The 18618-nt window shown below is 40.4% G+C and overlaps 1 protein-coding gene across 1 annotated transcript in view; it reads left to right on the top strand.

Moving 5' to 3' along the window:
* Nucleotides 1-4821, top strand: part of LOC308117685 (ephrin-A5b-like) — a 97490-nt gene extending 92669 nt beyond the window's left edge. Inside the window, exons 3-5 of the mRNA XM_080476733.1 lie at nt 1421-1486; nt 1586-1666; nt 2875-4821. Coding sequence (XP_080332859.1) covers nt 1421-1486; nt 1586-1666; nt 2875-2999 — 272 coding nt within the window. The 3' untranslated portion in view covers nt 3000-4821. The remainder of the gene's footprint in view (nt 1-1420; nt 1487-1585; nt 1667-2874) is intronic.
* The last annotated feature ends 13797 nt before the right edge of the window (nt 4822-18618 follow it).

The following is an 18618-nucleotide window of genomic DNA, read 5'->3' as shown; positions in this document are numbered from 1 at the left end:
TCTGTTGGATGTACAAAACAATCCCAGAAACCCTTATCCCCCCCTTACAAAAAAAAAAAAACCATTGGAATACGTTCCTTTTACAATCAGGAAACAAAGGAAATGAGATTTTGTAGGTGAGCGTAACCGTATGCCACACATCTGCAGAAATGACTGCCTGCAGCTAAATTAGACTTGGAAATATGAGGGTGACTTTGACATGAAATATGGAGCAGGAACTCTTTTACATGAGGATGAGAGGGAAGTTCAGATGGCGAGATAAAGGCTCTACAGACTCGATGGGGAAGAAGATAAGTGTGGGATACCTCTGATGGGAGGAACAATCGACCTTGTCGTTCTTTTTCCATAGTTCGGCTGTTTATGAATAAACGTAGACTTAGAGAGTGGAGAGGCCTCAGGTGAAGCTGTGGAAAGAAAGCTGAAGGGGTAAGACCTGAAATATTATGAACCCAAGATGGAGATCAGTCCATCAGAAAGCTACTGATCTGCATCGTGGAACAGGTTGTAGAAGTGGTGGAGCTTTATCAGTAAGAGTACTTACTTGGAACTTTTGCACTCTGTCTGCACGACATTTTTCGAGTGAAGACACATCATTTTTGCGCTTTCGTTTCCGAAGTTTTGCATTTACAACATTTTGAAAAGAATGTCTGTTTATATGGAAATGGCAGAAACACGGAAAATGATGTGGTTTTTATGTAGGGCCACTAGTGGGTGGTGCTGTTTTTTTTTTTTTTAATGAGACCACACATACAAGCGCGCAGAGAACAAAATCCTATGAACATTAACAACGGCGAGTTCACGAACATTGGCATGGACAGAAGATCAAGTTGCCTTGCCGGTGACTCCAAACTACCAAGTCTGAACTGGGAATCAAGACACTCTGGTGGAGAACATTGTTGTTGTTGTCCATCTACTGAGCATGTGCAGGAGAACCATTTACTACAGCCTTGGCGTGCATGTGCACTTTTGGTTGAGTTTACCCCCCCCCCCCCCCCACCCGTGTCCTCGGAGACGAAGTGCTTTCGAAAGGTTTCACCTGGTGATTCTCTCTCTAAAGGTGGCTTTCAGTGGCTGTCGGCTCCGTTGTTTTGTAAAGAGACACCCAAAACACAACAAAACCTTTCCCATTCTCACTTGAAAAGCTTGTCATGTAAACGGGGCCCGAGTAAGAAGTAAACACGGCGGCGGCTCGTGTTCCTGAAAGTGTTTGATTAGACGCTGAAGTGGACTGTTGTGTCTTGTCAAATTCAAAAGTTCAAGTGTGGTAATAACGGTGGCATTTTACCTGACATTTTAATTCCTGATGACATTCTCCTTGAAGGTGCCGCGTTAGATTAGACGGAGGACGTGGTAAAGTTGGAGGCAATGTTCTTTTCTTTGTGATTTGTTTGCTCGACTAACTCGTGCCGCGTCTCCGCAGCCTCCATCACCGACGACAAAGGACGAAGGAGCTGCCTCCGACTCAAAGTCTTCGTCAGGCCTCAGAGTGAGTCCGCCCGTTGTGTCCGCTCGGCCTTCTCTTTTCTCCGAGCCGCGGTGACGTTGGCCTCGTCTAATCTTCACATCTCCTCTTTGTTTTTCCAAGACAATTGTGTGAAAAGCTCGGGGAGCGTGCAGGAAGGAGTGGATTTTGACGACAACAGTCACAACTCCCTAGAACCCCGAGGTGGGTGGAAACGCGCTCTTCTTAACGCTGCTGGATATTAGACACAGAATTAAAGTGATTTCAGAGAAGTTAAGCTCCACATTTCCTCTAATCACGATCACATTTTTGTTCTTCTCAATGTTTCCCAACCGCATTCGGCACTTTTGAGAAACTGATGAGTCAAGAGAAAAAAAGCTCCCGACAGTGTTTTGGATGTCAGCTGGTTTTCATTATTACAGATGACTTAAGTTCTTATTTTGGCTCCACAGTCCACAGATCTGAAAAACATCTTCAACATTGAAACGGAAGATAATCCAACTGTCATTCTTAACTCTTTTATAACTTAAATCAGAATGGTAGACATTCAACCATTGAACGTTTTGATTGTCTTTGCCATTTTAGCTGTTTTCACTCTTTAACATGTCGGCTGCTTTTTATTTTTAGATATTGAAAAGAATTATAGCACTTTTAGCTGTTTTATCTTTTTGACTGTTTAAGGGAAATTCTAGCTGTTTGGATTTTTTTCCACCACCTTTCTCAACTTCTCTATGGGATTGGCCCTTTAGAGCCATTTATTCATTTAAGTTGTTTTATCTATTGTCATTTAAAAATATACATATATATTTTACACTATTTATTCTTTTTAATTTAAAAATTTTAGTAGTTATGGCTTGAAAATAGTTTTCAGCTGTTTTATCAATGTAGCTAAACATGTTTTGCTGTTTTTAAATGTTTTTCAGTTTTTAGCTCTTCTTTTTTTTAAGCTTTATCTGTTTTCGGCTCTTTTGTTGGCCACAAAATCAACTTTAGCTGTTTTAAGCCATTTTAACTGTTGGGGGGGGGGGGGGGGTTCTTTGCGGTATCAGCCATTTGAATTCATTTTAGTTTAAGCAATTTTTCTGTTTTATGTCTTTCTTCATCTTTAATGAGCTATTGTAGCTGTTTTTAATAGTTTAAGTTGTTTAAAGCATTTTTTTTCATAAATTTTTGTTTTAGAAACTATAATATAGTTTTTAGCTGTTTACCTCTTTTCAAAATTTAATCAACTTTAACTGTTTTAGCCATTTTACCTTTTTGTTTTAGCTGTTGCTACAAATTTTGACCAATTTGTAGCTGTTTTATTTTTCTCCTGTCCTTGTGGTTTTGCTTTTTAAGCTGTTTTATCAGTTTAAAGCTGTTTTTAGTGATTTTAGCCGTTTGTCTGATTCATTTCTTTCTCTTCCTTCCAGACGGCATCAGCCACGAGTCGCCGGAGCCGGCGAGACGGGACGTCAACTCGGCTGGTCGACCTCAGACCTCGACCCTCCTGCTAAGCTCCGCCCTCATGCTCCTGGCTGCCATCTTGTCTTTATAGCGCCCGGTCTGACAAGTCCCCGCCCCCTCCCCGGGAATGGACTGTCCTGATTGGACCATCGGCCACTCTTACCCTGCAACCCCTCCCCTCAAGGAGCACTTTTTTCAATAGAAACAAATACACTGACAATCTCTCTGTGGACGAAAGAGAGGAAGGGACTTCGAATTTGGAGCCTTTTGTTGTTGTTTTTTCTCCTTTTTTTTTTTTTCCTTTTTTTGACTTTGTAAAATGCCAACTCGTGTGATTTCTGACTTGTACGAGGGCGCTGACGTTCGAAGCACCCTGAAGGTCAAAAGTGTCTCTTACCTGTTTGCCTCGCTCGCTCACAGTATGCAGATCGTACACCTCTTGTTTGTGTCGTAGACGAGCACACCAACATGCTTTTAGACATATAAACACACAATCAGCTCACTCTTTAGTTGGAACGGCTAGGAAAGCACAGCGGGACGCCAAGAAACGTCCCGACATGCAACATTATTCAGGAGCATCGCATAACGCCCCCCCCCCCCCCCCCCCCCCCCACACACACACACACACACAACATGTTACACGAATAATTCTTGCTTCAGAAGCAGACGAAGATCCAGGAGTGGAAGATCAAAACTAATGATGGTGGAAGGACGCTGTTGCTAGGAGACCACTGAGGATGTGGGCGGGGCCTCTGAAGACTTAACGTCTCACGTTAAAAAGGCCTCGCCGTCTCCGAATGAGAAGGACCCTTGTTGAAAGAAAAAAAATAAAAAATCTCAAGCACTCATCTTTCAGTGTTCATTAGGGATGGTTTAATGTTAGATTAATGTATATGTTTGGGTTTTTTTTGTTTAGTTTTTTTTTAATAAATCACGTAATTCAATTGTAGCAGCCAACACAGGTGTACAGTAAAATATTGGAACGGAGTGTAGAAGTCTTGTTTTTTTTGTTTCGTTTTTTGCCAGGCAAAATGTATTTTCCTATTTATTGTGGAGTCCTCGTGATTTTCTTCTGTTCCGGTTAAGTCTGTAAGTACAATAGAAAGGCTTTAAAGCAACTGTATGCGTTACGTTAGTTACACTCAGATCACTTGTATGAAGCCGTAGGCTGCCTCGGAAAAAAACAAACAAGAAAACGTCCGTATCACATTATAATGTGAGAATCTATCATGGAAACGACAATTTCATAATATTACGTAAGAAAGACATATTTTGTGGTTACGTATTTTAAGAACACACCTTGATAATGTTATGTTATCACAGTGGAAGATTGAACTTTTTACATTATGAACAAAACTGCATGACCGCAATGCAAAATTTTAATTTTTCAGTTTTAACGAGATCAGGTTTTACAGTGTAACAAGATGATATATTCACATGTTGATAAATGTATTCATCAATATACAAAGTATTAATGTAAAAGTTTTTAAATTGTAACACGTTAAGGATTCATTATATGGCATAATACACACAGTTACTTTCACGCTACATGGTTACGTAACATGAAATATTTGCTACAAAGTGGTAATGTATTCCTACGTTAACCTCTTTTATGTTGTAACATCTTATACGTTTCATATAATTTGATAACATTGCGTTTTAGCATATTAGTGCAATCTCGTAACACCTTTGTTGTTATGAGATGCAAATATTGTATAACATAACATGTTCATGAGCAAACTTCTACATTTAGAGATAATACTTTATGTCAACTTTACTTATTATGTCATAACATGAAAAACGGTTGCATCACATTTTTGGCTTTACATCCTATAACTACCTTTTTTTAATGTTTTAACGTGTTGCAATATATAACGCACTAACATTTTGTTAACTTTAAATCTCCATGTATTAAAAAAAAAAAATAATTCACATCAAGATGTGATAACATGATCACCCGTCATTCTATTATGCTTTAACTCATTATTGATTTAGAGTATAACATGAGAATATATTATCACTTTGAAACTTGTTACATTTTAACGTATAACAAACTCATACCAGTTTTATTGTGATAAAGTACGATCCATTACACTGTGATGCAAATTTTCCGTACCCCGAGGCAGCGATACACTCTCATACATTTGATACACTTATACACACACACACACACAAAAAAAAAGAGAACACAGTTTACATATGTGTTTGGATTGATTGCGTACAATGTTTTTTTTGGTTTTTTTTTAACTGTTTTTAACAAAGTCCAGGAAGAAGAAGAAGAAAAAAAAAAAAGTCTGATGTGCTATCAGGGTGTAGAAATTGTAGTTTGTTTGGAATTTGTCATTAACGAATGTCACCGATGTAATTTTACTGTTTCACTATTGTTTTCGTGAACCACTGTCATAACACAGCTATTGTAAATAGAGGCAAATTTCCTACAAAAAGTTTTCAGGGATGTGTCCATGCCCAACATGAGGTTCAAAACAAGAATTTTTTTTTCTCTCTCTCTCTCTCTCTCTCTCTCTCTCTCTCTCTCTCTCTCTTTTCATAGTTTTTTTTTTTGATAAAGCGTTGCTGGAGCTAAAAGGCGTTTCAGTGAGACCACGAGTAAGCTAAGAAGCAGGCGGTGGCGCAGCGTGAGGCGATGGTGTCGATCACTCAAGTGAAAACACGAGCGAATGGGAACGAGGCAGAATAAACAGGGACGGTGTCGTGTGCTCTTCATGGAGAACTTCCCCCCCGGTGGGGGAACCTTGGGAAGCCAAACAGAAGGAAACGTGAGACAAGGAGTCGCGTAGTCGCCCTCCTGCTGAGATCAGTCTTCCCAGGCCCCGTTCACACCGCGGCGTCTTCAAGTGAAAATGCCGGGCTCGCCCTTTTTCGGCCTCTCTGCCGTTTCCGTGGAAACGGACACCGTTTTCAAAACGTTGCCCTGTGAACTCAAAACTTTCCTGAAACGAAAGTGCGGAAACAAAGTGTTTTCACTTGAATTACTGTGGTGTAAACGGGGTCCAGATTTGACAGACTTGCTCTATTTAGGGGGAGTATTAGGGCCACTTATTAATTCAACTAATAATATATCTGTAATTAAGAGGAAATCTGAGTTTATGTTAACAGTACTCATACAACTAAGCTCTAACTTTACAACACATTTTATTTAAGAATATAACAAAGTCATTTAATAGCAGTAATACTCATTTTATGTAAATCTTTATTAATAGCTTATGAATCAAATATTATATTACAAACAATAAGAAATACTTAAAGCTATATTGACACTGAATCCAGGTTTTTATGATTGTAATAATTTAACAATATTATTATCATGCAGCAAAAGAATAAAGATGTAAACGTCTATTTAAGAATGAAGTATCAGGAATGAAGTTATCTGTACAAACTATTTAGTTTCCTTCATGTCATAATATAGTTCATTTCCAGCGGAAGTGGCCCTAACACTCCAGAGTTCTGAGGCTCAACACCAGGCAGGCTCAAGAAGCTTTGTAGGTGATTCTTACCAAAAGTGGGGAAAAGAAGGAAACGTGCCGATATTTATCTTTTCATTCGATCCTCATGGGTCAGAGTCAGATTTCAATCAAACTGAAGGTGATTTGTGTTCTCGGTAATTTGGTTGGGTAATTTATTCTCTTCCATCATGTTGATTCATCTTAAGGAGACCCAAATCTCAAGCTCTCTCCAATCTTCAGGCTGTGTGTTTCAGTTGTTTCAGTTAGATCATGGCTGAAACACCTTCTGATTTAAAGGGGACTTCGTGTGCTTATTTTTCTAAATTCAGGATTCACAGTAAACAAACAAAAAGTCAAATCCATCAGTTTTCCCGTCCTGAAAGTCCACTTTTATCTGATTTTATCTGAATCATCACTCATAATGCTCGTATCTATTGCTTGTAATTTGACATCAGCCTCACTGTCCTGCTGTTTAACCTCATGAGACGACCATATAAGGAGATTCAAACTGAGCTTTCACTTCATCCGTTTTATCAAATACTCATTGAAATGTTGGGAAATGCAACCCCAAAGTTCTATTGAGGAAGATTTAAAGACATTAAAGTCTTAAAATGTGTCATTTTCAACTCAAAAAGTCTCTTGAAAAATATCTACCTGACCAAAAATCATAGTTTCTACCTTAAAAGAAAATGCACTCAGTAGATTTCTGTAAACAACGTGTTTCCTCTCTCCAGCCACTCACACTACTTCCATGTGCACAGTGCCTCCCAACAGTTTTTATCAATATAAACTTTCTCCATATTCAAAGTTGATGCATCAAAAAAAAAAGAAGGTGCTCAGATTAGGAGGAGGAGACGCTTCACAAGGGCTGAAGACATGATCCTCGTTCAAAATGACGGTTCCTTTTAGGAAAATGAATTTGGAAAAAAGGAAAGTCACTCGTTCTTTAAAGGAAGATGCTTAAATGTCACCTTATTCTCATTGCTTCTATTTAACAATGATTGTCCTGCTGAGATGTAAAAGCCTCTTTGGGGCTGCTGTCAGCGAAAAGGCGCTCTATAAGTTAGTCCATGTATTTACGTAGAATTGGTCACATGTAATTTGACAGCTGGCTCAGGCATCAGATCAAACTAAACCCAAGTGTTCACCAGAGAAATACGGAGGGGAGAACTGTCCATCCTTCAGGTTCAGGTTCTTAACTGGCAGTGCTTTTAACAGTGTTGTTATTTGACACCAGCATCACAGTATTGCTGCCTGTTGTGCTGAGTGGAGCAGATCTCAATTGATGGTCTTCTTGGAAAGTATTCGTAAAAAAAAAAAAGGCCTCTGGGAAAAGTCGACACCTGACCCTCAGATTTACTGCTGAGAGACTCAAGCCTCAGTGTGGCGCCTCCAACTACATAGACACTCACTTTTTCTCTAATTGCTGGCTTGTGTTTACTCCAAATGATCTATCTCACATGTGACATAGGTGGATGTAATTTGACACCAGCTTCAAAGTTAATTTAAGCTTCAAAGCATTCACAAAAGTCTGAAACGTGCAAATTATCTGAACGATTTAAGCTGCCTCCTCCTCCATACCTCTCTTTCTTATGACTGGGTGAGACCAATGATAGGGTGTAATTTGACACCAGCTTCAAAAATTTATTTAAGCTTTAACAAGCGGATGTTGATTCAAGAAAAACCAAGCACACACATTTTCTGAAACATAACATTCCTCCACAAAACCCTTTTTTTTGGATTGGCTGAGACCAATAAGCTGATGTAATTTGACACCAGCTCCATTACGGCGGGAAACAATTGACAGAAAGAAATCTGCAACCTGTTGGCATTGATAAGTATCATGAAGTTTCCCCATCGTGTGGTGAACTTCCACCACCTGACATTCTGAGCGTCGCAGGTCCCCTTTAAGTAGATCCACACAGTTTCTCCAGCACCTTGGTAGTCGTCGATAGTTTTTACTTTGCTGAGAGCTGAAGAAGAATATTTTCATCCTCCCTGTCACCCACCAACCCGTGTACGCCTCATGTAACCTCGCTCCAACACGTGTCCCACCCTCCGTCGCCTGCAGCCGCGCCATGCCGGGAAAAAAAACTAAACAAAAAAAAAACCAAGGCGTTGGTTTTGTGGATACCGTGTATCCAGCAGCTAGTTGTAACATACAGTGTTGGATACTAGTTCTTCTTTCCCCTGCACCTCTTTTAAAAGGGCGATTTAACCGACACATTAACATTCTTAGCAAGAAGCGAACAACGAGGGGGAAAAAAAACAACAAAAAAAAGGTTTGATACAACAACAAAAAATATGCTGATTTCATTTTCTATGTCTTTTATATGAACCAGAAGAAAGAGGATCGAGGTCCCACACTCAGTAACGTGGACATGTGTTTGTGGCACAGATCGAACATGCAGTATGGCCGGGTTACAATCAGGAATCAACGGCCCTGAGGGAAGAACAGATGGCGCTCCAAAAATCTCTATTTCAACCCTTCTTTGTTTTCTTTTTTCTTTTTTTCTTTTTTTTTACAAAACCAAGCTCTTCTTCATTGTACTGTTGCATCCAAAGTGTCTTGAAGGTGCGGGATCCGGTGGCTCGTCTTCGCCGCTCGCCGACGACAGTCCGTTTAGAAATGCATCAGAATCTCGTGAAAAAAAAAACAACCACGCGGCGTGGCGTCCCGGCGACTTCTCCTCCGTCCCCTTGATTCTGGTGCCATGTAGCCTGAAGCTAACACCACTGTGTCTCTGGTTCGCAGCATCCTTTGTATTCTTGAAAACTAGATGTGTGCTTTCGTCAGTGCATCTAGCAGTGGGACGCTTTTTGTTACTTTAGCCACCACTGTGTTTTTTACCCCCCCCCCCCCCCCCCTTCCCCCTCCCCCTCCCCAACTAGACATGGATGTGCCACAAAACTGCACATTTCCGTTAACATTGTCGTAATCTGTACCTTGTGCCTAAATGAGTCCCGTCCTCCTCTGTACTCATCCCAACTGTTTTCCTGCTCAGTCCCTCACTAGACTTTTCTACAAAATGGCAATTTCTTTGTAAATACACGTGTTGGAGCAGCTATGACTAACTAAAAGAAACCAACAAAAAAGGAAAAAAAAGATTTAATAAATATTTCTTTGTCGTTTTTCTTGTCTGGTTTGTTCATTGCGCCATTATCAGATGGTATTTTATTTTTTTTTACCAGTTGCACAAAATGGAGGCTGTTAACAATTTACATGAGAACATGAATTGTTTTACAATAGCAGGTAATAAAAGTGTAACTTGACATAGAAAAGCTGCAATATGAATTTCAACTCATGGCTTTATGTCTGTGTAATTAAAGACTATGACAGGTTGTTCAAATGGAGGCCATTTATTTGTTTATTTATTTATTTGTTTGTTTGTTTGGTTAGTTAGTTATCTGAAGAATTGGAACACAATTCTATTAAATTAAATAAATAGATAAATAAATAGATCACAGTACAAACACTGCTCAATAGTAAATCAAACAAATTTATAAAAAAAATAATGAAATGTCTGGAAAATGTGTTGTTATATATTATATAGATATATTACATTTGTATCAAAAACAAAAAAACTGATATTGAAAAATGTTAATTCCCAAAATATTTTTGACAAAAATATTAGAATTTTTTTGTTTCTTTCCCATTATCTAATATTTCTAATGGGAGAAAAGGGAGTCCAGAAAGACTATAGAAGAAATATTGAAATACTGGTATTGTAGTATTATCTAAACAAATGGTAAAATACTGAATATTTTGGAAGTATGGTTACAGAATGGAGCCAATTTGACCAAAGGGAAAAGTCAAAGGAAAGTACTGCTTGTGGGGGAAAGAATTTACAATTAAAACATTTACATTGAGTATAAACAAATAAATATTGAGTCTGAACAAGAATAATAATAATAATAATAATAATAATAATAATAATAATAATAATAATAATAATAATAATAATAATAATAATAATAATAATAATGATGATGATGATGATGATGATGATGATGATAATAATAATACACACACACACACACACACACACACACACACACACACACACACACACACACACACACACACACACACACACAAAGAGTTTAAAACGACCACTCAGAATAATTAGAAAAATAAAGCAAAATAAGCTAAATACGAAATGTCATTTGACAAATGAAGAAAACGTGAACAAACAAACAAACAAGCACATTTGTCTATAAAATAAAAATCCCCGTCATACTGAGAAGGGGAACCAAAAGTGTCATTTCAAGACATTCCTTCACATGTTGCTGCTGCTCCGGCCGACTAAAACAAACAAGAATAGATTGAATCAATACTGCTTGGATGTGATTATCTTGTCTGATTTGTTTTATTAATCATCACGGTAATGAGTGACGGCTTGTGAAATGGAAAGAACGTGGAAACGCTGGATGTTTGTCTTGGTTGTCGCTCCACGTGTAATCACAGGAGGCCGAGTCGACGGGGGGAAAAGCAGGAGAGCAGCTGCTGCTCTATAATCTGGAGGTAATTCACTGACTGAAGAAACAAAAACAGAAACAGCTTCAATTAATCTTGCGGGGAATGTGCAGCGCTTCGGGGGAGCTCTGCCAAGAGAGCCCGGGTCTCGCGCGCCGGTTCGCCGCTCGCCGCCGTCTGCTTTCATTTCTCTCTTTGTGGTCTTTGTCCCTGCCTCCGTCTTCATGGGGACTTTGCCTCCTTTTAAACAACTTGCTGCGAGAACTTAGCAATTTGGATCTCATTGTTTGGAAGTTTTTCTGGAGCGAAGAAGGTCAGAACCCGGGGCCAAATGCGACAAGCTGTTTTTTTTAGCGAGCTGCAGGAGTGTCTGAATAATGGAAGGCTCTGATTTTGGTCTTTGGCTCGTTTAGAACTGAAGAAACTTCTTAAGTTGCAGCAAAAAGACAGATATTTCCTTCCACTGGATTAGTCCCCAAAAAATTCTGCGCTTCCAATTTGCAATTCAGCCTCCCCCGCTGGAATATGCCCACATCTTTCTTTCAAACCTCCAGACTTCCAGGTTGTAAAGCAAGCTTATAAATTTGTCTTTGACATCATCTGGGTTATTTTCTCAGACCCAACAAAGCTCCCTTCAGAGCCGTAGAAGCCATCACGCAGGTATTTTCACAGCCTGACTTGGAGCGCAACCAGCGATCATTGGTCCAAAATGTTGGACCCGTTTTTTGAAACGGCACCAAAGAAAACCTCACCGAGACCAAAAAACATAAATTCATCGAACATAGAAATGACTCAATCTGAAGGGGAACCAACTTAAATACATCTGAGCATCATGGAGCCGATGTGAAATGTGCTCGACCCGCACAGAGCCAGAAGTCAGGCTGTAAACGGTTCTGCATGAAGTCTTCGTCAAACGTCGTCTTTTTTTTAAATTTTTTACGTCAAATGGACAAATACAATATAGATAACCTAACGCCACACCAAAAGGATCATTTCATGTTGTTATAGTTTTGATTAGAAAAGCAGGTAAAACATGGATCTTTATATCGTAAACCTTTTTCACCAATAAGAATCATTCAAATCAACATTCAGGAGGATTTCTGCACCTTTTCTACTTTTGTAGACCTTTGTTGTATTTTAGTAACTTAACGATATGCAGTATACCGGTGTCAGTACCGTTGCAGCCCTACTTGTGACCATTCACTACACCATCATCTGCATAAAGACAAATCATTTCCTATGAGTGAATGTTTCTATCCTGCTGTGCTCTGCGTGCGTGTGTGGTCCGATTACAGAAACGCAGCACCCAGTAGTGGCGTGGCATTGAAACTGCTGCTTTTTCTGCATTCTTGTTGTTGTTTGTTTGTTTCAGTGTGCCAACTTTCCACAGTGAACACAGAAAAATGTGCTGGTTGTCATAATAGAGCGAGGCCTTAATGTGTCCGCTGTGAACGTCTCTCTGTTGGATTCAACTCTGGGTTCTGAGTTCGTCTCTTCAGAAGGTTTCTGTTCTGTTTCTGAAGCCCTCCTGTTGTAGATTTACTTCATTTTTCAGACTCATCCTGCTGCATCCACCAACTCCCACTAAACTCCAGCTGATGGACAGTCGCTCTGACTTCATCCTGTGGCAGCGATTCTTCCTCATGATTGCAAACAGCCTTGGTCCAGACGTATCGGGGCAGCTTCTTCCACTGTGCTTCTATGTTATGATGATTATTATGCAGGTACGTGGGGCCTTATTCAGGTCAACCTTGTGAGATAAAAAAAAACAAAAAAAACTTCAGATAGTCAATGGTTCTTTTGTTTCTTTGATTGGATGAGGTGAGAAAGTTTGTAAACACACTAATAGGTTTTGGTGGTCCCTTAAAGCCTTAAACCGTTACCTTTCTTTCCTTGTTTTTTTTTTACCTTTGGAGTCGGCTTGCCTGTATGGCCTCGTCTAGAAAGAGCATCACAGCATGAAATTACCTCCACTGTGGCAAAAAAAAAAAAAAGAAGAATCAGGCCTATATGATTAAAAAGATTTGGGTTCCTTTCCTTTCCTTTACTGTGTTAAGTCCTGCGAGAAAGAATGACCTCCAGGTTTGTAACGGTTTAACTCCGGCCAGCTCACATTGGAATCAAACCAATGGAAGCCAACTCTTTGACAGTCTGTGGACGGCAGTTGTGACCCGGTGAGTCTGAAGGACAGGATCCAGAAGTCTCAGGAGGAGCCTGAGCCGAGAGACCAGCGTTTCCTGCAGACACAGAGACTCCAGCTAACAGACATGGAGGAAGAGGAGGAGATCCTGTGCTGTGCAGTGCAGATCTTCTCTTGTACAGTATGCATTACTTTGTGGTATCAGAATGAGAACTTTGTATTTGGCTTTATTTTCTTAAAGCTCTGACTTCCTTTTCTCTTGCTTCTGTAGGTGGTGTCTCGTAAAATTGTCACATTTATCTACTTTACGTTCATAAGAGTGTTTACATTGTGAGTGGAGCTGCAGCCAACTGCGTCTGTCTTCAAAACACAGAGTGTGAAACAATCATTACAAAGTTATCATTTGGATCGGGACCTTAGCAACTGAAGGGTACACGGCTGGCGCTGGTGGCAGGGTTATTTCTACATCGCAGGAGAATGAGCAAACAAAGGCAGCAGATTTATTAGCGTGGGATGAGGTCAGTTTCTGGGAAGCGTACGTCCGACACACACACATGGGTTGCAGGAGTAGCTGTCCTAACATGTGGCGCCCAAATGGAGGATATCGCTTTGGAGCACAGCGACAAACAGAGCCCACATGAAAGACCACCCAACCCCGCCAGAATTAGATGAGACTAAAAATCTGAGATCAGATCCACATTCCCTCAGGACTGCTCGGATCCCTGTTAAGCTTCATGTGTCACACCAGGGGAGGCTACACCCATTATTTCAGCTTCAATTGCTTTGGTGTATGTCATTTGACACCAGCATCCTAGTCTTGACACGACGCACACTAATCATTACATAGAAGTAATGACGATAGCAACTGACATGAAATATCTGATTAGCAACGTCGATGCTACAGATTTTAAAGAAAAAAGGTATTTGGTTCAGCACTTTCAGTTGGTAGTTTGACACCAGCATACTAGGCTCCACAATGAATGAATGGATGCACTGAGCCTTGATCAGATGACCAGTGGTAAACCCTCGCGCCACATAGTGACAAAGTCCTAGGTTTGAATCCAGTCCAGTGTGTGCGAGGCTACTTGGTAACCTCTAATAGCGTATAGGTCTGAGCGTGGATGTTTGTCTGTCTCCGTGCTGGTCCTGTGACGGAGGGACGACCTCGTACGTCAGATAGAATTGGCTCCAGCGCCCTTTGACCTTTACTACAATCGAGTGTTATCAAAGATGGATAGATTTGGTTCAGCTTGGACCGATCATCAGTCCGGTCCACAGACGTCCAAATTATCATTCAGCCTGAACGCTTACTGAAATGAAAAGGAGAAAAGACATTAGATGAAGGAAGAAGCAGGACACCGCATTTATTGTTTCGATCATCGAGGTCTAAATATTGCCACGAACAGATTTACAATTCCCTCTGCAGGGTGGATCACTGCACAGTGAGGCAATCATAACACAAAGTATAAATTAAAGTCTTAAGTGTGTGGCGTAAAGACAAAACCAGAGCTTGTTTCCTCTGACATTTCACCAATCTGAGGAAATGAGATGTTTCTGACTGCACCTGCACGTCAGCCATTAAGCAACCTGACCTTTTTTTGAGCTGCAGCCTCCCGTTGTTATAGAAACTCTTCAAAATCACTGATTGTTTCACCTTTTTTCCTCCAGTCTATGAAATCATCCTCGCTAATTGACTTCCACGCTTCCTTCAGCCCCCGAGCGGTTTTTTCCATCATGTTTCCGTGACGTGGACGGTCCTGAACCGTTCCGTCCCGACGGCTTGTGGGAACGTCTGAGGCCGGACTTCCCACTGATAACTTCACTCCTCTTATCTGTGTTTTGCTTCTGAGGCGAAACCACATCTGTCACACACTTCCGCTCCCCGTGTGACTCTCAGTACACCTACAAACATGCAATCAGAGCCTCTCCGTGGAGGATACAATCAGTCTGCGATTACTTTTGGTGTTTAAACTCTTATTGTGAGATTAGAGAGGATGAATCCAGGAACATGTTCACAGCAGTGGGATCTTCTCTGCTCTTGGACAGATTAACTTAAGACTGCTGATTATCTCCGTGGAGGTGGGTTACGTCTCTCCTGTGACTCACCACTTTGTGATCAAACAGCCGAGTCTTATTCATCATATCTCTCGGATGGAGAGCTGACGTTAGTGGAGGTGTAACAGAAACGGGACCGTACGCTTGTGGGGATTGCATGGGGGTTTGTTCCAGGTCCGTCAGTTTCCTCCCACAGTTCAGAAACGTGCATGTTGGGTTAACCGATGGCCTTTAATTGCCCGTAGGTGTGACCGCTTACCTTGTGATGACCGGCGACCTGTCCTGGGTGTAACCCGCCTTCTCCCACTGAGCTCAGATTGGCTCCAGTGACTCCTGACCCTCAGGCCCTATCGTCCTCAATTCTACACATACTGTCATCCTGAGTGGACAAAGCTCGTCCTCTGATACCGAAAAGAAAAGGAGGCGCCGCCTGGGAAACAGCATTGACGGATGTTACGCTCGGAAAGCGTTTGGAGGACTTCAAAACTATTTGCAAACTAATATCTCATTTAGATGATGTTTAAACAGACAAGCAGCTTGTGAAAACAGAAAACTTTCATCAGGCTTTAGGTTTCCCTTTACGCCAACGTTGCTCGATGCGACTGAGGATGCAACCTTTTGACATCGACTCACAAAGTGGAACTTTTCAAAAATGCTCTGATTCTATGTCCGTGTTAGCAAGGGAATACACGACTGTTTGAAAATGCTAATTATTTCATCTCCGTGTAAATGGGAGAAAATCCCATTTTTTGAAAAGGCTCTGTCTCCGTGTACACCACGGAAAATGCAACTTTTTGAAAATGCTCTGCCTCTGTCTAAATGGGGGGAAAACGCAACTTTTGAAAAATTCTCCAAGTCAGATTCCATATAAATGGGAAAATTAACATTTTTAAAAACGCTTTGACTCTGTCTCCATGTAAAAGAGGGAAAACGTAACTGTTTGAAAACGCAATCCGTAGCTGTCCTGGTGAACGGCATTTCTATTAAAGTTTAAATTATCATACCGTTCAGCTGCTACTAACGGCTTGTGACAGAAGTCACCGGTTAACAGGGACACCAGTGTAATCGAAACACTGGACGGTGAAGCGCAATCATAATAATCCACATTTTGGAATATTATTAATAAATATATAAAAAAACCCATATATTTTTAGTTTATTATTCGAGCTGATATCCAACGCACATTCGCTCCCCATCATATCGGGGGTGATTACTTGTGCACGACGTGGTGGTACTATTGGAAAAACCACCGAGACTGAGTTGAGACAAGTCGAGTCGAATAGGGTTGAGTAGGAACGAGTGGAAAAGCACCATAAGCTTCTTTGCTTTGACCAAACTAAACGTGAGGTCTTGTTGTTTCACAGTAGAAAAGGTAGAACTGCCCAGTATCCCAGCAATACCATCAGGAGTTCAAAGCTTGCCATAAATATCACTGTCCTCCCAGAGTTCTCGGGGTTTGGGGCGAGTCCACGACAGATGAGCCATAGTAGCTACAGGTGACTTATATCTTTCATTTTACCTCACACACTCTGAAGATGTGGAGCAGCGGGAGGTCGTGGCCGATGATCTGCTTCCTGCTCGCTTCCTGCAAAGCAGCAAAAAGGCCTAGAAGCTGTTTCCCGTCACTTTCTCCATCTGTGGCGTGCCTCCCGCTGCAGACGCCTTGGCAGGAGGCGCGGGGCACGTCGCTTTCATTAAGTTGGCTGCAAAGGAAAACTGCCACCTTGAGACAATGTCAGCCGCAGGAAGTGCCGGCTGCTAGTAGCTGTTGTCGGGTCTCGGTGTGGGGGGTAACGTGCAGACCGACTTGACAGCTGCAATGAGAGCACTTTGGTGGAGTTGTTTCCCCTGAGGATGGAGACACGCCCACTTCTGCTTCCACTGTTACTTAGAGAATCCGTTCACATCCAACCTTTCTACAAAGGGCTGGCTACACTTTCTCATGGAGCCCCGTCCTCCTACAGCCAATTCACACCTGTCACCTGTTAACAAGTGTGCATTCACATTTTGGAAGGAAGTCGATGCACAACCTTTTCACATTTCTGGCTTGTGCTCAGAATGAGAGACCGTTTCTGCTACTTTCAACAAGACAAACTGTGTTGAGAAGAACACAGCTCATAAAGTCATGCATATAATTTTGCTATATTTAACTATAAACTGTATCTTAAGTTACATTTATGATGTTAGATTTAAAATTTTGAATAATGGACATTTTATTAAAGTTTGACCTGCTTCAGCTTTTTGTTTTTTGCTTTACATTTCTTAAACATTTTAGTGAATTTCATCTTTATAACAATAAAGTTCTGAATTCCTATGGTTTTATCAGAAGGATATCTCATTTATCTCATTTAGTAAAACAGCCATGTGTAAAATCACTGTACTAAAGTTTAATGTATCCATACCTGAAATACTTTAATATTGTCTGGGCTGCCTCACTTTCTCCTCCACTTCATCAAAAACTTCTCATACAAAGAAAGAGTTTTAAGAATGATTATGGGTTAACTTCACTTCTGTTTAAAAAGTATAAACTCTTACCAATTTCATCTATTAATACTCTAGAAATTTGATAAATGATTTAATGATCTCCTGTCCAAATAGTATCCCACTGATTCTAAGCTGGTATGTCCCGTGGTTTAAGTGACGTTTTGTTTGTTGTTGTTTTTTTTATTAACTCCTTTGTTAGTTTTCTCGGCTTGTTGTTCCTTCATCCTTTCTTATTTCTATTTCCATTACTGTAATGTTTATTGATGGGAAGGATTTCATAGAAGCCCCTTGGGCTTCTTTCCTCTCCTGCACAGTTTGCTTGTTTTTCTTGTAATTCTGTATTGTATTCTTATTTTGCGCAACTTAAAAAAAATCCATTTGTACTTATTTTTAGCTGTTTTTGCTAGTTTCCCCCGTTTTTCTTGAAAAGTTGAGACTGTTTAACTATGTAAGCTATTTGAGCCATTAAAGCAGTTTAACTCAGCATCATTAATTTAGCATTTTCACCATTATTGCTATTTTATTTCTTTTTAAACTTTTTTCCCCAACATTTATTCTAGCTGTTTATAATCTCTTAGCATCTTTTTAGGTTGAGAGGGACCCCCAGTGATAAAACATTTTTGTATTTTTAAACAGATAGTGAAAGAAGCCCATTTTAAGATGACTCTTTTGTTAATATACTTGTAAACAAGTACAAGCAAATGCTTCATTAGTCCCTTTTAGAAAATGAATGTGTTTTGGGGCTGGTTTACGTGAAATGACAGTTATCCTGAGTTTAGTGAAAACTAAAGCCAACCTCATTTATATTTATGTGTAAACGAGTCCTAAGTATGTACATGGAGTCCTCTGTCCGTGTTCTGTGTTCATTCCGTGTGTGATTTAGTACATGTCCAGGGAGCTAACAGATGTGGAGCAAACAGAGTAATACCAGCGATGCCCTGTGAGGGCAGTGTTGTGCAGTTTAACTCGTGCTTCCATTAAAAAAAATGTTAATAACTTGGACGATAACGGATTAACAATTCCTTAGAGGAAAGTCTGTGTGAATGTGTACGTGGATACAAACATCTACATTACTTCTCCTGGATGTCAG

This window comes from Lipophrys pholis, assembly GCF_963383615.2.
Source record: "Lipophrys pholis genome assembly, chromosome: 12".
In the NCBI taxonomy this organism is placed as follows: Eukaryota; Metazoa; Chordata; class Actinopteri; order Blenniiformes; family Blenniidae; genus Lipophrys; species Lipophrys pholis.
The sequence above is the reverse complement of the archived record's forward strand: the minus strand, read 5'-3'. Positions and strand labels throughout refer to the sequence as shown.